This window comes from Zootoca vivipara, chromosome 2, assembly GCF_963506605.1.
Source record: "Zootoca vivipara chromosome 2, rZooViv1.1, whole genome shotgun sequence".
In the NCBI taxonomy this organism is placed as follows: domain Eukaryota; kingdom Metazoa; phylum Chordata; class Lepidosauria; order Squamata; family Lacertidae; genus Zootoca; species Zootoca vivipara.
This window is the reverse complement of record NC_083277.1, coordinates 63,722,285-63,749,552: the sequence shown is the minus strand read 5'-3', so window position 1 is coordinate 63,749,552 and position 27,268 is coordinate 63,722,285. Positions and strand designations below refer to the sequence as shown.

General features: G+C 44.9%; 1 protein-coding gene across 1 annotated transcript; it reads left to right on the top strand.

Annotated features, from left to right (window-relative positions):
• On the top strand, positions 1–27,268 carry SLC6A7 (solute carrier family 6 member 7). The gene is given in 14 exon segments (XM_060271637.1): positions 1–71; positions 10,916–11,099; positions 13,295–13,426; positions 14,907–15,141; positions 15,366–15,504; positions 16,448–16,582; positions 18,346–18,449; positions 19,622–19,746; positions 20,930–21,084; positions 21,087–21,275; positions 21,774–21,873; positions 22,514–22,614; positions 23,154–23,324; positions 24,348–27,268. Coding segments are annotated over 14 exon segments (2,013 nt in total). The 5' UTR covers positions 1–41; the 3' UTR covers positions 24,561–27,268.

The following is a 27,268-nucleotide window of genomic DNA, read 5'->3' as shown; positions in this document are numbered from 1 at the left end:
AACTGCAGGGAGGGAGGAGTGCATAGCAACGCGACTCCACGATGAAGAACCAGGAGCATCATCCTCAGAAGGTAAGACGAGGAGGCAGCAAGCAGCTTGTACCGGAGGCATATAATGAGATGCCACAAAAGGAGAAAGTGTGTGTGCATGTATCAGGGGAAGAGAGCTCTAGCAGGTGCCTTTTTCTGGATGGCAAAACAATCCAGGCTCAGGATTGCACATCCCACAGTCCCTTTATCCCCCAGGTAAGGTTGGCAGGGGATGCTTCTCCTTCAGAGTAACAGGTTGTCTTATGCTAAAGGTGGAGAACGACAACACCTTCTGCCCCTGGCTGAAGCAGCAGGTGAGGCAGCTGGGAGGCCGGGGGTGTCTGGCTGGCTGTCATTGCACAGCCAGCTCTTCTCACTCTCTTTAATTAGCAAGTTCACTGGGTGTGTGTGTGTGTGTGTGTGTGTGTGTGTGTGTGTGTGTGTTGTGCCTATACTTGAGTGCACCCGCTTTTCACCAGCCAGCCTCACCAGGCAGGTGTTTCTTTGTCCTCTAGAAGGCAGGTGCTTCCATCAGGGGATGATGCATGCTATATGGCTGGGGGTGGGATTTAGGTACGGAAGAATTGGGTGGGGAGAGAGAGGATATTCAGGTGCAAGTCCCTGTCCCCTGTACTGTTTGCATCAGTGCCTGTCCTCCCACTGCATCCTATGTGCAACAGGTGATATAATAATAATAATAATAATAATAATAATAATAATAATAATAATAATAATATATTTATACCCCGCCCATCTGGCTGGGTTTCCCCAGCCACTCTGGGAAAAGAGCATCCAGGAAGACAGGCTAGAGACGTTCACATTGGACGTGGCTGGAGCAGGAAACTGGGTCAGGTCTATCGAGTCCCTCTTTGCTTCTTTCCATATCCGCTCCCTCTCGGCTTGCATCACCTGGCTGGCTCCTCCCTGTTTTCCCCTGGGAAGCCTTCTGGCAGTGATTCTCTTCCTATTTTCCCTCCCCACTTTTACATCACCCGGGCAGAATCTCTTACATAAGCATGTCAGTGTGGCATAGTGGTTGGAGTGCCAGGCAGGACCTGAAAGAACAGGGTTCAAATCCTCACTCAGCCATGAAGGTCACTTGGGGCCAGTTACAGCCTAACCTGACCTCATAGGATTGTTGTGGGAATAAAATGGAGTGGAAGTGGAAGACCATGTGCTGTATACCCTGAGCTCCTTGAAGGAAAAGTGGGATATGAATGTAATAATGTTTATTCATTTATTTAATATCCTTCCCCACATCTCCCACTTCTGACTCTACTGCTGGCTGTTCCAAGACATTTTGCAGCAAATGAAAGTAGAGCAGCAAAAAGCACCCAGTGCCCCCCACGCCGGTTCAAGGCCAGCCAAGTTATTTTGGCCCTTGAGGCAGAAAACCCCACAAGCCTCCAACCACCATTCAGAGTGCTCTGTCTGAGAAAGATTTGCAGGGATAGGTAGTCTATAAGCATAGCCATCCATCCTGTTTCTGACTGGTGCTAGCAGGGGTGGACTTTGGTAATATTTTATAATATGACACCCTGTGCGAGACCGACATTTGGTGCCCCAAAATGGATCTTCTCAATTTTGAGCCCCCTTGGCTCGGCACCACCCTAAATCTGGTGCTGGTGCTAGTTTTTGGATTAAAAGGCTCTCTCATCGCGACAGGTAGCAGGCAAAGCAAATTATTTACCTATTAGTAATTTATGTACCACTTAGTTGCATAAACAAGTAACAAAAAAAAAGTTACAACCCCAAGAAAACCCCATAATTAAAATGCACAATGAAACAATTTAATCAAAACATTAGAATAAAAATCCACAGTCAAAATGCACAATAAAGCAATCCTATTAAGACAGCAGCAGGAGATTCAAGTCAGGAGCTATGGGGAATACTTGTCTAAATGGGGGTTTGCTATGATTTTGATGAAGCAGTGAGTCTTGTTTTCCTCTAGTGACTTTCAAGGTGGCTTCCTGCCATCTCTAATCCAGGTCTCCACCTCTCATGCCAAATTTTGAGAGAAATGAAAAACAATTTGTTTCTGGCCTAGTGGTGCTGGATAAGTAACAAGACAAGGTATTAAACCAGCTTCAAACCGAAGTTTAATATCATAAGCAGCTGCTCTACCGATTTGGATGGTCCGCCCCCGCTACTCAATAGATCCAGTTGGTTTCCAGAGAGTGGTAGGGGATGTTTTATCCCGTGCTGATGGCCTTTCAGCCGATTCCCTGGTGGTCCGCTGGAATGTGTGGAGTTAACCAGGGCTATTGACTGTCTGGCTCCGAAGCGCCCTCTCCGACTGCATGGAGCCCGGACAGCCCCGTGGTTTTCCCCAGAGCTGAGGGCGATGAAACAGTTGCTGAGATGGCTAGAACGCCGGTGGCGGAAAACTCATTCTGAATCAGACCGGACACGGGCTAGAGCTCAACTTCGAGCCTACCAAGCGGCAATGGCGACGGCGAAGAGGACCTTCTTCACCGTTTCCATTGCATCTGCAGAAAACAGCAGCAGGAGACTCTTCCAGGTGGTTCATAATCTATCAGAACCACCTTCGTCATCGGGGCCTGGTAAGGACCCCAATATCTCCTGCAATGCTTTTGCAAAGTTTTTTGCAGATAAAGTCACTCAGATTCGGAAGGAGGTAGACTCCACCATGGGAGCAGGGCTAGGGCGGGAGAGTGCTAGAGCCCTGTCTAGTCATGTTTCATGGGATCAATTCCAATCTGTTACCTCCGAGGATGTGGACAGGCTGCTTGGACGAGTGAAACCGACCACCTGTCTCCTTGATCCTTGCCCATACTGGCTTATAAAAGCGAGCCGGGAAGGGCTGGGCAACGGGCTTCGCGGGGTGGTGAATGCTTCCCTCTGTGAGGGAGTCTTCCCAGACCTGCTGAAAGAGGTGGTCATTAAACCGCTTCTTAAAAAAAACATCTTTAGACCCGGCAAATATGGCTAAAGGTGAGGGCTGTTTCCTAGTTCTGCTGGATCTCTCTGCGGCCTTTGACACCATTGACCATAACATCCTTCTGGATCGTCTAGAGGTGCTGGGAGTTGGGGGCACTGTTATATAGTGGTTCTGCTCCTTTCTCCAGGGCCGTGTTCAGAAAGTGGTATTGTGGGATGAGTGTTCAGACCCCTGGGCTCTCACTTGTGGGGTGCCTCAGGGGTCCGTCCTCTCCCCCATGCTTTTTAATATCTATATGAAGCCGCTGGGAGAGATCATCAGGGGGTTTGGGCTGGGTGTTCATCAGTATGCGGATGACACCCAGCTCTACCTCTCTTTTAAATCAGAACCAGTGAGGGCGGTGAATGTCCTGTGTGAGTGCCTGGAGGCGGTTGGAGGATGGATGGCAGTTAACAGATTGAGGTTGAATCCTGACAAGACTGAAGTACTGTTTCTGGGGGACAGGGGGCGGGTGGGTGTGGGGGACTCCCTGATCCTGAATGGGATAAGTGTGCCCCTGAGGGACCAGGTGCGCAGCCTGGGAGTCATTTTGGACTCACAGCTGTCCATGGAGGTGCAGGTCAATTCTGTGTCCAGGGCGGCTGTCTACCAGCTCCATCTGGTACGCAGGCTGAGACCCTACCTGCCCGCAGACTGTCTCACCAGAGTAGTGCAAGCTCTGGTTATCTCCTGCATGGACTACTGCAATGCGCTCTATGTGGGGCTACCTTTGAAGGTGACTCGAAAACTGCAATTAATCCAGAATGCGGTGGCCAGACTGGTGACTGGGAGCGGCCGCCGTCCTGAGAGATCTACATTGGCTCCCAGTACGTTTCCGAGCACAATTCAAAGTGTTGGTGCTGACCTTTAAAGCCCTAAACAGCCTCGGTCCTGCATACCTGAAGGAGCGTCTCCACCCCCATCGTTCAGCCCAGACACTTAGATCCAGTGCCGAGGGCCTTCTGGCGGTTCCCTCACTGCGAGAAGCAAAGCTACAGGGAACCGGGCAGAGGGCCTTCTCAGTAGTGGCACCCGCCCTGTGGAACTCCCTCCCATCAGAGGTCAGAGAGATAAACAACTACCTGACATTTAGAAAATACCTAAAGGCAGCCCTGTTTAGGAAAGTTTTTAATCTGTGATGATTTAATATACAGTATTTTAGTGTGTGTTGGAAGCCGCCTAGAGTGGCGGGCGGACCCGGCCAGATCAGTGGGGTATAAATAATAAATTATTATTATAATAATATTACAGAGCTAAGCCCTCTATTTTACACACGTAAAATAGAACAGGAAATGAAAGAGATGGCATCATTAGACCGTGCTAATGTAGAGTGAAGGGAGACTACTACATATCACATCTGGTTCCAACTAGATCTGAAGTCAAGGTCTACAAAATGGGACACTCCCTTGACAAGTTTTTCCAAAAACTGTGGAGAAAATTATTCATTTTGAAGTGTTGGGGGGGGGGTTGTCTGTTGATTTCTCCAGCTGCCAGCTTGTGACTCAGATTTGGCACAGATGCATTTCTTAAAGTGAGGGATTTTCTCTCACTCCTGTAACTCAATGTTCTTGAGTGTGATGTGGAATCAATGATCTTTCCAGTAATCAGTAAAATAAAATAAAAAAATTCCTTCAGTAGCACCTTAAAGACCAACTAAGTTTTTATTTTGGTATGAGCTTTCGTGTGCATGCACACTTCTTCAGATACGAAAGCTCATACCAAAAGCTCACACGAAAGCTCACACGAAAGCTCATACCAAAATAAAAACTTAGTTGGTCTTTAAGGTGCTACTGAAGGAATTTTTTTATTTTACTTCGATCCAGACCAACACGGCTACCTACCTGTAACCAGTAAAATAAAAGCTTTTGTGGGGCTTACACACACTCTAATAAAAGTTTTTCGTATTCCAAAAGGTGGTCTATCACATTTATCTGGTGTGTATTGGAATAATACTATTTGTCGTTTTTGCCTTTTTACCACAATAGTCACCATACACTTTCTTTTTATATATATATGCAAAGCTAGCTTATCCATTGTTCCTTCATTTATTTGAACTATCCCCCACCCTCCCGCTCTGATTCTGCCCTTGTTTTTTCTACTCTGAACTATTTCTGTTTGAGGATGCCTTCATAGAAGACAAAGGACAGGAGAAGGGAATGGCAGCAAGCTGTTAAAATTTTCCTGCTGAGGAACCTGTGCTGGAGTCTCTCAGTCTCCCAGCAGAGTTTGGCATTATAGAATAACCACAATGCTTAAACTTTGCAGCCTGGGAAGAACAGCTTCTCGCCTCAATTTGTTGTTCCAAGCGATGGTGTGTGTGATTGGATTTTTTCCCCCTTCAGGAACAGAAGGCTGCCTAAGAAAAATTAAAAGCAAAGAAAGATGCTCAGAATGCCACCAGGATTCTAAAGAAAGCACCAGATTGTAGCACGGAGAGACAAACACGTCACTCCAAAGTATAAGAGTGATCACAGTCAGTGGAAACTGGCCTTGGCCAGAAAACAGGGGTAGGGCCTTTGTCAGAATGAACTTTAGGCTGATTCATAAAACTTCAGTTGTGGGATAATTTCATTAACCCTTCTCGGTGCTCAATTTGTAGAAAGCCATGTGCTAGAAATTGCTCTCAGGTATTAGATATATGCATAGCTGCCAAGTTCTCCCTTTTTTTAAGGGAAATTCCCTTATGCTGAATAGGCTTCCTCGTGAGAAAAGGGAAAACTTGGCAGCTATGGATATATGCACGCTACATATGCTCGGAGGCATACTCTTTCTTCAGACATCCCATGGCATAGTACCCTGTTTCCCCTATTTTAAGATGTAGTTCAGGCATCCCCAAACTGCGGCCCTCCAGATGTTTTGGCCTACAACTCCCATGATCCCTAGCTAACAGGACCAGTGGTCAGGGATGATGGGAATTGTAGTCCAAAACATCTGGAGGGCCGCAGTTTGGGGATGCCTGACGTAGTCATAAAATAAGCCATAGCAGGATTTTTAAGTATTCAAGGAATATAAGCCATACCCCGAAAATAAGACATAGTGATAGGCGCAGCAGCAATGCCGGCCGCGGCAGGAGGAGGGAAAAAATAAGTGCAAGTGACTATAAGCTGTGATGTGGACATTTTCACACAGTAATTTATGTATGTGACTGGATATCCCAGCGAACACTAGTTCTTCAACTACTTTCCTCATACTATGCCTCTGCTTTGCAGTTAAAGAGAGAGAGAGCCAAGTATTGTGTGGGTTGATTCATTGCACCTGAGATACTGACACTGATTAGAAAACAATAACCAAGGACCAAGCTTAGAGACATAGTGGTCTCATAGATGATGAAGGGCATTTAGACAAAAGAGAGTATAGCAGGATGGGGGTAGAAGGGAGAGATTAAGCAATCAAAGGTAAGTAGTTTGGCCCATAATGTGGGCTGAAAATGGGGTTCAAGAGAATCTATTAGAACTACCAATCTAAAGATTACTAGTTAACATTGATTTCATACCAAACAGGTGCTAGGAAAAAAAACCTAAAGGATTTTGACTTATTTATTGAACATGTTTCTTAAACAAAGGCATTTATTTTTATTTTCAAAAAAAAACCTCCAAAAAAGAAGTGTTCTGGAAAGTGTAAGGTTCTCTCTCTCTCTCTCTCTCTCTCTCTCTCTCTCTCTCTCTCTCTCTCTCTCTCTCTCTCCAGTAAAAGCATTACAATGCCTGCTGAAATTATTCCCCCCCCCAGCTATTTATATACTGCTTAATCACTGAAGTGTATAAGTGATGTACATAAAGATTACAAAAGTAATACCGTGGGTAAAATCAGTTAAAATTGTTCATAAAACAGAAAACTTCCTTAAAATTTACTGCTTTCTTAAGTTCGTACACACACGTATGTACACAGACACTATTATTATATCAATAGGGGAAAAGTCATCATAGTTTCCTTGTACACCTTACTCAGCTAAGCATTTTTAAATACGTTTGCTGCTTACTTCAAAGGCATTTTCCCACCCCAACTTGCTTTAGAACACAGACTCCATTGCACCCAGCTAGTTTGTCCTACTTTCTCTGTGTGCTGCCCCACTCCTTTTTCTTACAAGGGAATGATTGCAAGATCTCATTGCTTCAGCAAAAACCCTGGAAAAATATAAGCCGTTACTGCAAGAGGTTTAGAAACTGGAGACTTACATTGCGTAATGGTGAGACTTAGGCTGTGTACACATGGATACCATTTACTCCAGCTTCAGTGCACTCCCACTACTGGAACAGTGAAACTGAGTACACATGATATTGGCTAAAACCCATCTGTATCATGCAGTTTCTTGAGAAATTCTCTTGTTCAATGCATTTCCCCTTAAACCACCTTCCACCTGATTTGAAAACATAAGCTGTGGTTAAGCTGAGATGTGTACATCTGAGACGGCCATTGCACATGTGCAGATGACCTCTTCATCAAATAGGACAGGCATAGGCAAACTCGGCCCTCCAGATGTTTTGGGACTACAGCTCCCATCATCCCTAGCTAACAGGACCAGTGGTCCCAAACATCTGGAGGGCTGAGCTTGCCTATGCCTGAAATAGGAGTTTGGTGCAGGGAAACTAAATCAGGTAATGGGCATGGGGTAAAGACATGGTTTGAAGCTCCATTGAACCTGAATTAGGTGATCATTCTGATCTGGTTGGGGATGCAATCTCCTGAATGATCGCATAGGCACTTTAGGAAGTTTCCTGGATCCTGCACTGCTCCTGGGTGCCCTGGGTTTTCAGCATACCTTGGCTGATGCACCAGTTGTGTTCCTAGCTGGAGAAGACCTGGCCAGTTCTTCATGCCCGTTATGCCCAGTTTAGATCATTGTAACATGTTCCTTATATGGCTCGCTGCCTTTCCAAAGCACTTCAGTTGCTTCAAAATGTAGCTGCCTTGGTATGACGCTTTCTGATCTTGTCATCCCAGTGATGCTCCAGTTGGTACCAGCTTAATTTGAAGTCTTAACCTCAAGGCTTTAAATGATCTGGGGCCAGCTCGATTTAAGGACTGCCTTCTTCCTTTTGCTCATGCTCAAGCACTCTGTTCAACTGCCACTCTGTTGGTAGCCCTCCTGCTGCCTGAAATATGGCAGGTGGTGACACAAGATGGCTTTTCTGACGGCTGAGCCTAGACTGTGGAATGACCTCCCCAGAAAGAGCCTCACTTGCTCACTTTTCAGTGAGAAGCTAAAATGTGGCTTTTTAAAGGAAGCTTTCGGTCTGTATTAATTTTATCTTGTAGCTGCTTAACGTTACTAATATATTCTACATTTTAAAATGCTGTATTGTAAATCACTTTGACAGCCTTTTGGAGGATTAATGGCATATAAATGTGTTCAGTGAACAGATGAGTGGCTATTATGGTGCCTGGAAGAATATACAGTACCATGAAGGGCATTTTTAGTAGATTTTCCCTGGTTATATTCATTTCTAAAGATGTTGGCACTGTCCTGTCCATATAGTTACTTTCTGCTTTGATGTGTTAGGTCTAGATTATTATAAATGTAAGAGTGTGTATGTTGTTTAGTCGTTTAGTCGTGTCCGACTCTTCGTGACCCCATGGACCATAGCACGCCAGGCACTCCTGTCTTGCACTGCCTCCCGCAATTTGGTCAAACTCATGTTCGTAGCTTCGAGAACACTGTCCAACCATCTTGTCCTCTGTCGTCCCCTTCTCCTAGTGCCCTCAATCTTTCCCAACATCAGGGTCTTTTCCAAGGATTCTTCTCTTCTCATGAGGTGGCCAAAGTATTGGAGCCTGAGCTTCACGATCTGTCCTTCCAGGGAGCACTCAGGGCTGATTTCCTTAAGAATGGATAGGTTTGATCTTCTTGCAGTCCATGGGACTCTCAAGAGTCTCCTCCAGCACCATAATTCAAAAGCATCAATTGATGCTATTGATTGAAGAGTGTGTATGAGAGAGAGAGAAAGCGAGCGAGTGTACATGATTATGTACTTGTCCACATGAGTTAAAGATATGTCATGTACATACATAGGCATCTTTTGCACTAAGATATATAGAAGTTTCTCTGGGTATCATGTTCATATATGTGCCATGAAGCCTTGGGTCAATCACCATCTCTCAGTCTAACCTAAGCAGAACCATGTACACCACCTTGAGATCCTTGGAAGATAGAGGTGGGATATAAATGTAATAAATAAATAAAAATATATAATTGCATCTATGAGGTCTGTATACGGATGCACATGTTATTCACATGTGTGTGATATTAGCTTGCCCACGTACAGACATGTTTGTATGGCTGGGTCTGAGCAGAGATATGTGTGCATGTAAGTGCAACAGCATGTAAACATATGGCAGGTAAATCTGTGCTTCATTATTACACCAGTTTCCTCACCGACTAACACTTTCTTCACTTGTCTCCATGGAAACTGAATAAGAGGAGCTCATTGCTACAACTGTAGCCTACAGTGGGAGAGGAAAGGGCAGCTATTGGAGAAAAAAAGAGAACCAGCGTTTAATTTGGGCCAGTGCTCACCAGTGCTCTGTCTGTTTTCAAGGAACATATGAATTAATAATAAAGATCAAATAGTTCTCCTGAGTTTCAGCAAGTGAACCTTTCAATTGCTGCTGAGTAGCCAGAGCCTGTCCCCTCATGTCAAGGATTTTAAGGGAGAGCTTTCAAGTCAGAGTGTGGGGTTTCCATATAGGGTTGGGCCCTGTCACCTCTCTTTTTATGAAATTAAGCACCAAGAAGCAGGCAGCTTCTTGTTTGGGGAAAATATATTTGGAAGCCACGTCAAGGAGGGTCATTTTTAAGTCAGACTAGTTCAGCCAGTGTCTTAGCTAGGCAGGCAGTTCTTAAATGAGGCAATGGAAGCCAGAGAGATGATGGGTTGCTATTTTTTAACTTGGCAAACCATAGAGGGTTTGTTGGGCCAGAGCAGTGGTAGCCAATGTACTCATTGTATGTTGTACACTCCAGGTGTTAGGAGACTCCAATTCCCATCAGCCTCAGTCAACATGGTCAGTGGCCAGGGATGATGGGAGTTGGAGTCCAACAACGTCTGAGGGCACTATGTTAGCTATCGCTGGCCCAGGGGTGTGATTCAGATGCAATAGGGGCTAAGTTAATCCCTGAGAAACATCATGCAAGCAGGGAGAGCAGGACTGGACATGGTGCATAGCTGCCAAGTTTTCCCTTTTCTCGCGAGGAAGCCTATTCAGCATAAGGGAAAATCCCTGTAAAAAAGGGATAACTTGGCAGCTATGACATGCTGAAGTGGTGTAGCTCTATGCCAGAGCACAAGCTTGGCATGATGAAGATCTCAGATTCAACTGCTAGCATCTCCAAATATGGCTTGGGAAAACGTGTGTTGGAAACGAACCCCCGCAGAGCGTAGTCAGTGTAGAGTAGACCAAGGGTAGTCCATGTGGTGCTCTCCAGATGATGTTGGAGTCTACCTCCATCAACTCTGTATAAAGCAGACAGGCAACAGCTTTGGAACTCTGTGGCTGAGAAGATGGACTTCACTCAGCTCATGACAGAGGCAAGTCTTTCCTTGCAGCTCCCATTAGCCCCAAGCAGTATGGGCAGCAATGATGAAAGCTACGATCACTCAGTGGCAGATCTCTTGGTGTTTCAAATTTCAGTGGTGCCCTGTGTGACGCCAACATTCGGAGCCCCTCCACCTCTTGGGCTCCCCAGAAGGCACCCCTGAGGCACCATGTCCAGTGTGACTGAACCAGTTGTGCTCCCCTAAGTTTGCTGTAGTCCAATAACATGGAGGGCCACAGGTTGCCCACTCCTGTGTGTGTATCTTACATACATATACCATCATCTAGCTTCTATCAACACTTTTCTTTAAAAAAAAATCATTTCCCCTTGCTCTCTGAAGTTTCCCTTGCATTTCTTTCTGTCTTCTTCCAACAACCTTGTCTTTAATTACTCACTTCTGCCCCTTGTCAGCCAGTGATTCCAGACTTGCTAATGACTCCAAGCGATCAAGGAGATGGTGACCTGGAGATTGAGTACCCTGAAGACAGAGGGAATTGGACAGGCAAGCTAGATTTCCTTTTGTCCTGTATTGGCTACTGTGTTGGACTGGGGAACGTCTGGAGGTTTCCATACCGCGCTTACACAAATGGAGGAGGTAAGCCCTGGGCTTTTCTTACTAGGGCTTTTGTGGGCTCCTGCCACATCCTGTGCTGGAGGGCTGCATCTCTATATTGAAAACTGACCATAGAAAACTGGCGCCAGGTAGGAGGTGTGTGTGTGTGTGTGTGTGTGTGTGTGTGTGTGTGTGCAACTCCCAAAGCAGCAGCTGCAATGCAGGCATGGCCCAGAAGAACTCCCCAATGCTGCTGCTTTGCTTGTAGCCACAACCAACTTCAGGAAACACACCAAGCGGACACCTGATTTCCTGCATCAACTTCTGTGCTGTGCTGATCCCCTGGGTTGGATGTGCATTTGCTCTTGGCTGGGGCACAAGCACCCTGGGGACACTGTTGAGTTACTGTCTCTCTCTGCAGCTTGCAAGACATTGATCTGGCAGGTGGGAGCGTACACCTGCATCTCTGAAATGCAGGGAAGGGGAGATGGAGTGTTTTATTTTTTTAAAAAAAGACAGACACGAGGGACAAAAGTGATAATATTATTATTATTATTATTATTATTATTAATAATAATAATAAATAATTTATTATTTATACCCCGTCCATCTATTGAAGTGGTATCTAAAGAATATCTGCCTAGGTTATGGTCCCTTTAATTTTTACAAAACCAAAATGGAGACAGGGTGATCACAACAAAAACTGCCAGGAAGTCAACACCTAAACATACAAAACTCAAATTCCTGTAGTTTGCTCCAGCTCAGTGCTGGATGAAAAGACACAGGTCCCTAAATTGTGTATTCTATTCATGGGTGCTAGTCCTCCGTGACCCATTTCCTATACCCCTATGGTGTCCTGGGATATACAACTAAGGACCATAGCTGCCAAGTTATCCCTTTTTTACAGGGATTTTCCCTTATGCTGAATAGGCTTCCTCGCGAGAAAAGTGAAAACTTGGCAGCTATGCTAAGGACACATTTATCAAGGGGCTGGCTGCCATTCCATATGAATTGTTTACTCTTAAGCTTCAGCATGATGCCAGGCACCTCTGTCAAATGTTCTGCGTGTTTCCGAAAGCAACGCTGATGAATCAGTAGGAGGCATACATCCTTCTGAGTCAATGTATAGTGCAGCTTGCATGAATTCAGGATGTAAAAGGGCAGCACACTCCTGGAGATACCATCTTCTCCACTGGGAAGAAAAGTAACAATAACAGCAAGATTCAGTGTTTTGCTTATGCCATAGGGGTGTCGGTCCCAGGAAGCTGACAGAATTCAGAGATATAATTTGATTTTGCTTGGCTAAATCTTCTGGTTAGTGTTTGAGGAACAGTGTCTTCAGATTGCTTTTCTAAGAATGGTGGGTGGAATTGTTTTTCTTTGACAAAATTGGCTGGCTTTCAGTAGAGTGGAAACTGAACCCTTTGAATTGACAGAAAATCTTGTGAATCTTAGACAGCTGCCAAAAATGCAAATTTGAAAATATGTGCCATGTAGATAGTCTTTGACGTTTTAGGTCCCCCCCCCATTTTAATCCACTGATTAGGATACTATGGGGATTTAATTGGGTTCATGGCTGAACCACAGTCACTCCAGTGATCTTGTCAAGTCATTTAGATTCAGCTTTCACCTTAAAGTCCCCCAGATCATCTCAGTTTCCTATTACCCATTTCTTGATCTTTGTAACCAGAGATGCTAAGGAATGATTCTTGACCTTCTGCAAACAAAGCATGTTCTCTACCACTGAACTATGGTCCCATCACAAGCAAGTTATTACAATAGGGGGTACCTCCAATGCTGGAGCCATAGAGTTCTCAGATGGCAACCTGGGCATTTGCACATACATTTAAAGTAACTGGAAATCAAGGGAGCTATTGTGGACTTGGTGTTGCTCAGGCATGCAAGTTTTTCTGCAGTATCCACACAATGACAACAAAATGCCGTCCTGTTCTCCCCACTCCCATTCTCAACTTAATCCACATTTACTGTTTCCAGTTTTTGTTTTTGTTTTAACCTACTGGGTTTTCCATAGAAATGTTCAATCTAGATTAAAGTTGCAGCCTGCACTGTAGATCCTACATTGAGCTTGTGTTGCATTAGATGACATCCAAGGTCCCTCCTAGCACAATGAATCTATGCTATATAGGGAAGTTATATAACAAGGTGCTCACATTTAACTGTGCTGCAACATCCACCCATGCCCCCTGTGCCTTGTGTCACGATTTTCTATCCTACAGGGGCATTCCTTGTTCCTTATTTCATCATGCTGGCGATCTGTGGGATTCCCATCTTCTTTATGGAGCTGTCGCTGGGCCAGTTCTCCAGCTTGGGGCCTCTTGCTGTTTGGAAGATAAGCCCTCTGTTTAAAGGTGTGTGTGCATGCAAGGCAGTTCTCAGCTTCCTTGACGTTTCTGTCTCCCTCTCTTCTGCTGAGAACTATAAAACCAGGGTCCATTGTGTCAGTAGCAAAAAGGCATAGCAGCAGCTGTTGCCACTGTCTCTGCTCATCATGGAGCAAACTTAGAAGCCCACTTACTCCTATGGGTGCGAATGGATGGTACACAAAGGGATCAGTGAAGCTGCATGGTGAGAGGCACAGAGAAGGCAGCCTCTCTCTCTCTCTCTCTCTCTCTCTCTCTCTCTCTCTCTCTCTCTCTCTCTCTCATTGTTTCAGAGTTTTAATGGTCCAGTCTCAAGCTCCGAGTTGCATGAGAAACAACCCCAAGGCCAATGTTTTCACATGGCTTGTGTGCTTTTAAATGCAACAGGGTACACTAGAGATGATGACAAATGTGACAGCCAGGATGAAAATTACTGGTGTGGATAGTTATGAATGGATAGGGATGCTTGAGGAATCCGTCCCTTGCAAATTCCAGTACAGGCAGACACAATCCACACCTCCCAGCTGAATGTGCAGATTGGAATGCAACTATCCCTTGGGATTTCAGTTTTTCAAATTCTGCAAAAAAGCTACTAAAACGCATATAGAAATGTGTAGTTTGAGACAAAATATATTTAGGGTGCTTCCAGACTGGTGTTTACTGTGGTGTTGGTGTGTCTCGTTTTTTGCAGTATCCAGCCTGTATTCCTCCCCCCTCCCCTGGCATGGCATTTAATCCAGATTTACCCTTTCCAGGAAGAAGAGGTAAAACAAACACCTGTTTGCAAAATCTCAATAACCTGCTTGCATATTAACTCCCCTCCTCAAAATCTGGAAGCAACCTTAACAATGCATAGTGATAGCCACCAAGTTGATGGCTTCAAAAGAGGATTAGACAAATTCAAGAAGGACATTGCTATTAACCACAGTGGCTATGTACTGCCTCCCCTGTAGGAGGCAGTATGCCTCTGAATACTAATTGCTGGAAATTGCAGGAGGGAAGAACTCTGTTGTGCTCCACTCCTGCTTGCAAAATTCTCAAAGGCATCTCGTTGGTCACTGTGAAAATAGGATGTTGGCCTAGATAGGCTACTGGCCTAGTCCATCAGAGCTATTTTCATGTACTTATGTAATTTGTGAGAAAATATGTGTCTAAATGTAAATTTTAGTTTGGATTTCTTTTTTAAATGTAGATTACTTCAGAAATTGGGCAAAATGGATTTATGAATGTAGACATGCAAAACTGACACGGACCAGGAATAGGCTGGTCCTTCCATCCTCTGTACATATCATGTAACCAAAGCAAATGAAGCTTTCTTCTTCAGTGGTCAAGTGCCAGCCTATGTGGTTATGGCTGACTCAGATTTTCTGACATGGAAATGTTCACCATATATAAGCAGCACCCAAGGAGCTGTCTGAGTCTTGTTGCCGTTATGTTAATCTGTCTTCCATTTTTGCTCCCTTTTCAGGTGTTGGCATGGCCACAATCCTGATTGTCTGCCTGGTGGCCATTTACTATAACATGATCATTGCCTACGTTCTCTTCTACCTCTTTGCCTCGCTGACAAAAAACTTGCCCTGGCAGTACTGCGGCAACTGGTGGAACACAGACCTGTGCCTGGACCACCACATCATGCGCACGGGGAATGGCGCTGTCCCCCTCAACATCTCTAACACTGTCAGCCCAAGTGAGGAATACTGGAGGCAAGTACGATAGGCCAGGCAATGTTTAGGTGACCATTGACAACCATATTGGACCTGATTGACAACTCCACACTCTAAATCAGGGATCCCCAACCCTTTGGGGGCCCTTGGCCCAATCCAGTTAATGTTCCTAAATTAGGTGGTTTTCAATGGCAGATTTGCCCTCCCTTGTACTAAGAGAGACGTGAAGCTCCTGTCCATTAACCACCTCCCTTTTGTCCTAGTCGTTATGTCCTGCACATCCAGGAGAGCTCGGGGATTGGCGATCCTGGGAGGATCCGCTGGAATCTATGCCTGTGTCTTCTCCTCGCCTGGGTCATTGTGTACCTATGTATCCTAAAGGGAGTCAAATCCTCCGGCAAGGTAAAGTATGAATCGGCAGCAGGCACTAGTGTGTTTGAAGCTATGCTTGTTCTGGAACTATTAGCTAGACTCACTTGTTGGCCTCTTCCCCTCCATTGCATTCGCAGTGACCCAGCCAGTAACCCTCCATACATTGGGGCTTAATGGGGGGTGGGGTTTGGCTTTACATGTGGACACTCCCCACACATTTTAGAATTTGCTGCCAAGGTTGTGTGGGGAGCTCTGCAAGTAAAGCAGCCTCCCAGCTGCAGATGCTCAGCCCTCCGATGCATGGAGGGTGACAGGACAAGCTACAGGGGACCCAACAGAGCTGGTGGGGCCAACAAGTACAGCTCCAGTCTCCTCCAGCGTACAATTGGGATCATTGTCTGACAATAACCATGTGTACCCCCACCCCAGCTGCACTAGGAAGAATGTCTTGATGGTAAGAGCAAACTCAAGTCAATTTCCAAGGGCGGTGGTGGGCTCTCCATCACTGGAGGTCTGGACAACCATCTTTTGGGGATGCTCTAACTTTGAATTTCTTGAAACGTGCAGAGGATTTATTTATTTATTTATTTATTTGTTTGTTTGTTTTATATTCCCCAATTCCTCCAAGGAACTCAAGGAGTCACACACCACTTTTTCTTTCTCCATATTACCCTCACATAACTCTTATTAGATAGGTTAGGCTGAGATTTGGTGACTGGCCCAAGGCCACCCAGTGAGCTCCATGGCTGAGTGGCAATATGAACCCTAGTCTCTCAGGTCCTAGTCCAACACTCCAACCAATACACCACAACGGTTGGACATTATGGGTGCATGACAACCGCTCTGAATAATCTGTGGAACACTGCAAGACTTCTACAGAGCTGTCCTGTAGACAGCCACCATCTCCACATTTTCTTATGCATACTGAAATGAACCATTGCAGCTTCAATCAAATACTTCTGTCCTCTTGCAGGTTGTATATTTCACAGCTACCTTTCCTTACCTCATCCTGATCATGCTCCTGATTCGAGGTGTGACCCTGGAAGGAGCCTGGTTAGGAATCAAGTTCTATCTCACACCACAGTTTGACCTGCTACTGTCTCCCAAGGTGAGGTTTATGCCATGTGATTTCACTGTAGAGTGGACCTTAATTACATTGACCTACCCTTTCGGCTGCCACACACAAATGCTCACCATGTTCAGAGCAGATGTATGCAGCAGGGGGCTCTTCAAGCTTGGCGGGATGCACAAGGAAGGAAAAGGCTCTTGTTTTAGAACAGGCATCCCCAAACTGCGGCCCTCCAGATGGTTTGGCCTACAACTCCCAATCTCCCATGATCCCTAGCTAACAGGACCAGTGGTTGGGGAAGATGAGAATTGTAGTCCAAAACATCTGGAGGGCCGAAGTTTGGGGATGCCTGTTTGAGAAGAATGTTTAGGGGCTGGATAGGCCAATCAGGTTTTAATTGGACCCCACTTGTAAGCAGAACAGCCCTTGCAAAAATAAAATTGAAAATCAAGTGGCATTCCAATGCTATGTAAGAATAGCATTTTAGTTCTGTCCATGCAAAATATACATCACTGAGACCAGAGCAACGTGCTATATTAAATATGTTGCTGCTACCATAAACAACAATTGAGTATTTTAGCACCTCCCCCTATAAAATCATTTCCAGCCCCCTCGTTTCCATCTGCATCACTCTCTTCCCTCATATGAGACATTTATATGAAAATATAAAATGGTCTTATACTGAGCCTCATTTCTCATTTTAGCCCATTGTTCCCTATTTTGACTAGCAGCTGCTCTTCCAGATCCCACTCCTAAACCTGTAAGTGGAGATGCCAAAGACTGAACACAGGCTCTTCTGTGTACACAGCATGTGCTGGACCACTGAGCCATGGCCCCTTCCCATGTGTTGACTTGTCTGAGATCTAGTACATGTATTGCATGCACTCTATAGAAATGCACTTAGGTGGGTCCAATCGAAACACAGAGTTCTCCTGTGCATTAGAGCAGTGGTCCTCAACCCCCGGGCCACGGACCGGTACCGGTCCGTGGATCAATTGGTACCGGGCCACCCAAGGAACATTTAAATACAATTAAATTAAAATTATTAAATCAAAACAATCTAAATAAAATATAAACAATCAACGTCCCCCCTCAGCGGGCCGCGGTAAAATTATCAAACGTTGACTGGTCCGCGGCGATAAAAAGGTTGGGGAGCACTGCATTAGAGGAAAAAGCAAAAGTATAATGTGTGTTTATTTCCTTCACTTCTGCTGTAACGTGCAAAGGAGAAATTAGCATGCATCCTGCATGAGGAGATGTACAGAAACACTTTAGGATCATTTAACTTCATTAAGGAATAAGTGCAGACATTGGCAGATAATTATTATTTATTAAATTTGTATACATTGGCAGATGTGCTTTGGCAAAGTTCTTCCTTAATGTTTCGTTGTCATGAGAGGTTAGGTAAAGGTAAAGGACCCCTGGACAGTTAAGTCCAGTTGAATTCAACTATGGGGTGCAGGGCTCATCTCCGATTTCAGGCTGAGGGAGCCGACCTTTGTCCGCAGACAGCTTTCCGGGTCATGTGGCAAGCAGGACTAAACTGCTTCTGGTGCAATGGGAGACTGTGACGGAAGCCAGAGAGCACGGAAATATTGTTTACCTTCCCGCTGCAGCAGTACCTACTGTATGCTTTCAAAGCTAGCATGCTTTCAAACTGGTTAGAATCGTTAGATCATCCTTAGAAAAAGCTTCACTGTGCAGATGACTTGACTGGTTTGTCACTCAAAGCAGAGTCTTCTTGACTTTTCTGGATTTCACTGGACTTCTCCTTTACCTCTTGTTTTCAAACACTGTTTCAGGTGTGGATTGAAGCAGCTTTACAGATCTTCTACTCTCTTGGAGTAGGATTTGGGGGACTTCTCACCTTTGCATCATATAACACCTTCCACCAGAACATTTACAGGTACATGTTTTCAGTGTAACATGGCATGGAGATGGAACACAGAGAGAGCTCCCTGATCCCTGAATGGAAGCTGTATAGAGTAGCAGATGCATTGTGGATGTGGCAAGAGGAAGGAGACAAAACGTAACTACAGAAAACAAGTGAGAATCTACAATGGAAAGTAGCACAGAGTTGGATCTAGACTAAATCAGTCAGCCTTTTCCCTGGCTCCCCACCATCCCTCTAATATGGATGCTTTGCAACAATGAAGGCAAAGGATGAGATTCACCCAACAAGCCCTGCTCCATCAGAGAAAGCCCTGTGCAAAGACTTCCATTTGCACAATGGGGCCTCCCACACTTTCCTTCCCCTACACGCCCCCAAAATTGGCTTGGGGGATGTTGGGAGATCCCCAAAAACAGCATGGGGCAAGGAGGAGAGAGGGGAATGTAGCACAACCACACAGAATTCCAGCTCATCATGGGATTCAAATAAAATCAGCATAAAGATCCCATGAGAACTCTGTTTCTGCTCTTTACCCTCAGCAAAACAAATGCTCTCCATATTTCTATAGGTGACATATCTCTTGATATTTCCATGTAAACCCAAAGCACAACAGAGTAGCATTTTCTAAGGTATGAATCCCCAACTTAGATCCTAATAGATGGCAAGTATGGCAGCCTAATTTGGTTGTGGTGTCATCCTTTCCTTCCTCTTGCCTTCCAATTCAGTACATCAGGGATGGAACCCTCTGGCTCAGGGCCCAAGTGTGGCCCTTCAATCCTTTCTGTCTGGTCCCAGGGACTCTTCACAGACCATACATTGTCTTGAGCCATACCCCTTCCCAGCTGTGCTCTGGAATCTCCTTAAGTCTTTTTGCCTGGAATGTGTTCTTGAACTCTAATCATACTTCTTGCTTGCCAGGGTGGTGGTGGTGGTGGTGGTGGTGTGTGTGTGTGTGTGTGTGTGTGTGTGTGTACGTATGTGCGCATGCAGAAAGTAGCCTACTGTTCACAGGTGACATTCATACTGCCCACTTTTGCCTCTATTAGTCCTGCCTACTGCTAGCATGTGACCGCCAGAATGTGACCCTTGAACTGAAAATGGCTCCCCACCACTGCTGTGGGGTCTCAAATGGCCAGTTCATGACGCTAGAGACTGCTGATCCAGTTTCTGTATTTTTTATTCTGTAGGGATACGTTTATAGTTACTGTGGGCAATGCTATCACCAGTATCTTGGCTGGCTTTGCCATCTTCTCTGTTTTGGGCTACATGTCCCAAGAACTTGGCGTCCCCGTTCAGGAAGTTGCCAAAGCAGGTAAGGCCTGGACATTCCTTCCCTCCATCTTCTGATTTCTGATGCTGCAGGACATCGTGAACAGAACATCCTCCTTTTACATTTTAAATTTTCGCCTTCCTTATTTTGACGGGAGCTAAGAATATTCTTTTTTATAAACACACACACACACACACACACACAGAGAGAGAGAGAGAGAGAGAGAGAGAGAGTGGAATTACTGCATAATTTCCCTCGGGGTATACAGCTATTCTGGGAAATTTAGAGTATTCTGACCATTTTCTAATTATGCTCTAGGTCGTTTCCCCTCTATGGTCTTTATTGCTCATCTAGGAATCAGCTCTGTTGCTCGAGAGCCAGTGTGGTGTAGTGTAGTGGTTAAGAGCGGTAGACTCCTAATCTGGTGAACCGGGTTCGCATCTCCGCTCCTCCACATGCATCTGCTGGGTGACCTTGAGCTAGTTATGCTTCCCTGAAGTCTCTCAGCCCCACTCACCTCTCAGAGTGTTTGTTGTGGGGGAGGAAGGGAAAGGAGAATGTTAGCCGCTTTGAGACTCCTTCGGGTAGTGATAAAGCGGAATATCAAATCTAAACTCTTCTTCTTCTTTAACCCTCCCCTTTCTAAATAACATTGTTTTATGTCATCTTTTTCTTCCTTCCCACTCTAAATTACAGCACGCAGGGTGGGGTAGGGTGTAACTGCAATTGTGATCATGGTGAGAGAAAAGGACTATTTAACTCCTTCCACACAATGGTCCCAGTAAAATTTACACACACCCTCCAATATTTGGGGCTACTCACTTTGCTAGCAGGTGTTGGAAATCTAGAAGCAGAGTTAGTGTTCCACTTCCAGCTTAAATCAGAACAGCAACAATTGGATTCTGCTAGATCATCCGTGTCTTGAAGCATCCTAAGTTGTGACCTAGGGTATCAATGACTTGTTTCCTGAGCCCTTGGCTTTCAAAAAATACGGTCCAGAAAGCAAGTAGTACTTCAGGGACTGGAAACTGTTTCCAGTTGGGAAACATTGCTCTATGCCAACTCTAGACTGTTTCTTTGACATTTCTTCTTTCCTGACATCTCTTGCTGTAAGTTGCCCTTATGTCTACAGCCATGAAACTCGACTCTTTCTCAGTAATATATTCTTGCCTGTAGCTGTATAACCCCACCTTGTGATTCTCCTCCTCCTTTGCCTGTCTTCTAGGTCCAGGCTTGGCATTCGTGGTGTATCCACAAGCCATGACAATGCTTCCTCTTGCTCCTTTCTGGTCTTTCCTTTTTTTCTTCATGCTGTTGACACTTGGCCTGGACAGTCAGGTAAGAGTGTAGTCTGCTGTGAGGAAGGACTTGAACTATATGCCCTCAAGCGAATGGTGCTTATGGCTTACAAGAGAGCATCTGTTTTTATCTGTGTGCAGTTTGCCTTTCTAGAGACCATTGTTACTGCGGTGACAGATGAGTTCCCATATTACCTGCGGCCAAAGAAGGCTTTTTTCTCAGGCGTCGTTTGTATTGTGATGTTCCTGATGGGGCTCATCCTCACAACAGAGGTAAGCAAAATGGACAAAGACTGCAGCAGCCAGACCTTTCTGTTGATCATTTAAGTTGAGGATTTACAGGGGCAATTGATGTGTTATCCCTCTTTCCTCTCTCTGTGCCCTCCCTAAATGTTCTAGGGGTTCCCCAAACCCTCTAGAGCAGGTTTTGGGAGGGCATAGGGACACACAGGGAAACAAGAGGGGAATGTCCTGTGGTGTGATTAGAAATCCTTGCGCTGATGGTTCTCAGTAGAATTCCACCCATAATTTGAGCTGTGATTTATAAAGCAAATCATAGTGTTTTCTGTGCCATGATAGAATGAGCCCATGAAATTCCTAGCGTGACTTCTTTGGTACGTGACACCCCTGTTCATACATCCTAAATATTCAGGTCATTAAAATGCTGGTGCTGGCCTGTAGAACAGGATGCATTGACACAAGTAAACTCACTGAGTTGACAATCCCATGTCTTGATAGAGGCTTTGACCATTCACTGCTTCTTCTTCCTAGGGCGGGATGTATTGGCTGGTGCTGCTGGATGACTATAGCGCTGGGTTTGGACTCATGGTAGTGGTCATTACCACTTGCCTGGTGGTGACACGTGTCTATGGTAAGACGAGATACACTGATAGTGTAGAAATTCAGTTCTGAATTGCTGAGTATGTGTTGAGATTTTTAAAGTGACATTGATAAATACAAAGAGATATACATTGGCTTTTGTGAGGTAAGTAAGACTGCCAGTAAGATCTGGAACATCTCAAGATGCACGTGGCAGTGGTTAAAATGATAACTTAGATTGTACCACCCCTGGCTTTCAAACTGCACCAAGGGTGGTGGTTGTTGTTGTTGTTGTTGTTGTTGTTGTTGTTGTTGTTGTTGTTGTTACTACAACTAAAAGTCTCAAAACCACTAATATATAATAAATGCAAGAAATACAGTACATATAAATAAGTTTTAACATTTTAAAGACAATGTATTCTGCAGAATACATTTGTACTATTGTTTGTTTTGTGGGTAAGTTACACATCTTTATGTACCATTAAAAATTGCTTCTCTGGAAGTCAGTTGAACTGTGTTCAGTGGAGTTTACTCCCAGATAGTCTCAGGCTGCCATCCTTTGGGGCCAAGCCACATTAACCATAGTGGGGCTTACTTCTGAGTGAACTTGCATAGGGTTGTGCCGTTAATGATTTAGTGGAAAACAGCTGATGCAATATCCCATTTCTTACAGATCATTTTGTTCTCCACAGGCATGAAGAGATTCTGCCGTGACATTCATATGATGCTGGGTTTCAAGCCAGGGATATACTTCAAAGCCTGCTGGTTGTTCCTTTCTCCAGTGACAATGATGGTAAATATGCTCCAGTATCCACAGCTGGACAATACCTTTATCAAAACCATCTAAAATGCCACAAGAGGGTGGGAAGCCTCTCAAATGGAAACAACAGACTGAATAAAGGCTTGACCACATTTCTGCTTGCCCTGTGCCTAGAAAGCACATGTCCAAATGGTTTTCCACTTGTCCCGCACACTCTAGGCATGCATCTGAGTGCTTTTGTATTTGCCCCGTTGCTCTCCCCCAGAAAATCCTCTATTTAGTGCTATGTGTAACAAATAGCAATCTGCTGAAAAACCTGATTGCAATTTGTTCTGATTCAGCGCTGCAGATTGGCTTTTGGCGGAGGTATGGATAAACCTTCAGTCTCTGCCAGGTGGTAGTTCTGAATCATTTCCCCCAGCTCATCTCATTCTCCCCTAGTCTGTTAGCAGGGTCTTGTCCTACACTTCCTGAGATTAAAAGTTCATCTGTAGGACAGCACTCCCTACAGCCGACTCAAAACGGAAGGGGAAATGCCTTGTGCAACTCTATGATGATGCTCTTTGTTTCAGGCTCTGCTGGTGTACAGCATCATCAAGTATGAACCATCAGAGTATAATGGATCCTATCGTTTTCCATTCTGGGCTGAGATTCTGGGCATCCTGATGGGAATCATATCCTGCCTGATGGTCCCCACAGGGATGGTTTTTGCTGTGCTCCACGAGGAAGGAACACTCTGGCAGGTAAGCAGCTTCCGGGGTCATTTTCTTTGTTTTCTCATACCCTCCAACATTTCTCTGATGAAAACAGGGATGTCCTTAGGAAAAACAGGACATTCTGGGATCAAATCAGAAACCAGGATGGCTTCTGTAAATCCAGGACTGTCCCTGGAAAATAGGGACACTTGGAGGGTCTGTTTTCTCATGGGATCTTTGTTTTTGTACCTTTTACATCTACTTTATATGACCATTGTGGCTACAAGGAGAAGATAGGAAGCTTTCTCTTTTGTTTTAACTAACCTCAGTTTAATGCTTTGTCTAAACAGAGTTGGTCATACCATTAGGTACAGTGAATGAGGTTGCAATCATTCCCCTCTGCTAGAGGATAGCTGGTTGTCAGTTTCATTTTATTTAGCCATTTAAAAAGAATGTGTGGAGAAAGCAAAGGAACTTTCCTTGCCATCCAATCTTCAAAAAAATTGACTTTCCAGAGATACTCTAAATACCTATCTTCATTTGAATTACAGTACTTCATTTAAACAGCTTTTAATAATCAAGTTTCTATATTGCTGGGACAGAGGTTGCCATCTAGTGGTGCATATGTGCATTGCATAAACTTGAAATATTTTCAAACATAGAACCAATATAGCAGAGCCTTGCACTCCTGCTTTGCAGAAAAGAACATATGATATTGCTGCTAATCTCAGACTATATTGCATATTTGCACCCCATCAGGGCACCCTTTGAAATGAACAGAACTGTTTGCCTCCACAGGTGCTGATAACTTCTTTGGAGTTAAACAGTTGACACTAACAGTGAACAAGGACCAGTGCTCTGTGCTCATCAACTTTACCGGCTGTGCAAACACTAATCACTGTTTGGGTTTACTTCACTGGTCATGCCTTGGGAGCTTTGGAGATGTTCTTCCATGCTCTTTCACAGAAATGCTTCGGGCAGTATCAAAGCAATTTTGGATTCCCGGAGATGGACATTCTTTTGGATGTCCATCATGGTACCTCCTGTAATTGTTTGTCCTTCTACCTGCAGAGAATCCAGCAAGCTAGCAGGCCAACCATGGACTGGGGTCCATCCCTGGAGGAGAACAGAACTGGCATGTATGTGGCTACTCTGGCAGGCAGCCAGTCACCTAAACCTTTGATGGTTCACATGCGGAAATATGGAGGGATCACCAGCTACGAGAACATAGCCTTTCAGGTAGATAAAGAGATTGAAGAGGATGAGGAAGAGTCCATGATCTGAATGAAGTGGCAGCCTCCCAGCTCACCCCTCCAGTTGGGGGAAGGTGGAGAGAACGTGAGGAAACAGACCCCTGAACTTTTGCACAAAGTTGCACTTTGGCACTTCCAGATGCATTTAGCATCTCATAGCAGTGAACTCAGCATAACTCTGCTGAGAATCCCAGTGTTGTTGAGGTTCTGTTCGATGTGGAGAGGTGTGCAATGAATCTATGTCTTGCTGCTCTAATGTCTAGGACAGGTCACTTGGATCCACTGATGTTTTCCCTTCCTCACCGAAGCAGTTATGAATTCCTCAGGGTCAGGGCCTAGCATCCCATAAACTACCTTCTTCCTATCTAATCTATCTTCCTCCTCCCCCCTGATGGTCACCTAGCTATTCTTTTGCAGTTTTTAGCGTACATTGTGTCACTCAGTGTAGTTCTCCCAAAGCTGTCACTACATTCTGTGGTCTAACAACTAAATCAAGGATGGGGGACCTCGTCAAGCCTGGGGATCAAATGTAGCCCTCCAGACCTCTCTATCTGGCTCTTGAGGCTTCATTGGGTCACACCCCTCTTTAGCCCTGCTTTTAGCCCTGCTTTGCACTTTGAAAATGCTTCTTGCTTGCCACTTGCCAGGGTAGAGGATAGGGAGAGATGTGTGAGCATGTGTAGAAATCAGCCTACATGTAAACACAATTTGTATAATCATTGGAATGTAGGGTTGTATCCAATGCAGAGTAATCCCATTGAAGTTAATGGGCATTGCTAGCTTAGATCCATTCATTTAAACTTAGCTGGATAAAACCCATCCACTGCCTGAAGTACAGAGTGGAGGGGCAGACATGCAAACCTTCCATATCATTCATTGTTGTCTACAATGTGTGGCAGGAACTCTCCAGGCTCTATCAGATGGGATTTTCCCAGGCCCACCTGGGGCCTTTTGTATATAAAGGATGTTCTTTACCACTGAGTTACAGACACCTCCTCCTCTCTTTTTGAGGAGGAGCTATCAAATACACTGGACTTAGTTTTGTATGGCCGTATGTGCCCCAATGCCACACACTACCTGAAGTACGTAGTGGAGGGGCACACATGCAAATATGATGGATGGGCGAGTGGCTGAAATGGCCCAAAGTGCAGTTTGCTCTTCAGTTTTCAAAATGTATTGAGTTGGCAATTTTGCTTGTGGGGCTTAAATTGCAGTCTTATGCTTGAATCGGTGTCTCATAGGAATGTAAACAAAAAACAAAAAACCCCTACAGGAATGACTAGAATGTGCATTCTATTTAGCGTCTGAATTCTATCCCCTCACACCACTCAAATGTTGCATAAGTAGCAGGAGGGGGGATTTATGTGCATTTTGGGTCCTATGCATGAAAACAGCCTCCTATAGCAACCACGAAAGAGAGAGAGGAAACACAGGATCCGAGGGGGAGGAGTTACAGCTGAGAAGGAAGCGAAGCTGAGGGAGGAGTTAGCAACCAGCAGAAGTCAAACTTAGCTCAGTGCGCAGATCCTGGGAGCTCGCAAACAGACGTCGCAAACAGGGGGGTTTGCCAGGGCATTTAGCAGGGGAGGCCCAGAGTTCTGTCTCTTGGTGTGCACAGAACCAGAGACATGGAGAGCAAGGGAGCTGCTGCAGTGACCTGTAACACCTGTGCCATGTTTGTCATTCTTCCAGAGAACAAGCAGCAGTACACTTGTAGCAAGGGCAAGCTGGTTGTTTTGCTGGAGGAGAAGGTGCAGCAACTTGAGGCCCACCTAGCCACACCTCAAGCAACAGGACAGCTTCAGCTGAGATTCTTGCATTGCAGGGTTTCGGACTAGATGACCCTTGGGGTCCCTTCCAACTTTAAGATTCTATGATTCTAAGAGGCAAACTTGGTTCTGTTAGCACTGCCAGTTCTTCATAAAGGATCACAGCATTTCAAGGCACCCTCTTTCCTCAAGTGTAAAACCAGGAAAGATCAAATCTGACATTCTAAGTCCTATTTTTCAAACCTGTATGAAATGCTGCTATTTTATGAAACAATGCAGATCACAATATCTATTCTTTCATCCCCTAAAGAGAAAGAGCAGGTAGGAGCAATTTTCTACCTCCAGCTTTGGGGAGAGCTTTAGTGAAGGAAGATCAAGAAAGGACTTTGGTGTGAGGCCATTACCTATCTGGCTCACCATCAGCGAAAGTGAAGTGTAGACTGGAGGCTTGTTGTATTGTGTGGGACCTGTGAATAGACTGGGTTTTCTATAGAACCTCTAATACATTATGAGGGAAAAGGTACCTAGATAAGTTGAGTTTTTCCCTTACATGGCTTGATTTTCTAACAGTTGGCCTTTTTCTGTTCCTTCTTAAACCAATATGCATTGGGAAAGAGGCTATTTGTAGAAGCACAATGCAGTTCCCATTTCCTGGCACAGATACACGCTGTTCTTCTGTGTGACTGTCTGCATTCTTTTCTCTGGTGGCCTCTGTTGTTAAAGGTCGGGGGGGCAGTCCATTAGTGAGCAATATTTTAAGATTTTGCTAAAAATAATTGGCAGAAAAAGAGGGAAAGAAATCTCTCTCGCCTCTAGCCTGGCATAAAAATGTGCTGTCTGGAGTCTGGCTCTAGATGATTTTCTGGGACTAATTTGTCCACACAGGCTTTTCTTCCTGAGTTGGCCAACAAATGTGTGCATCTATGTAATGGGTGAAATCCCCTGGAGAATCCACGCTTCAGAAAACTTT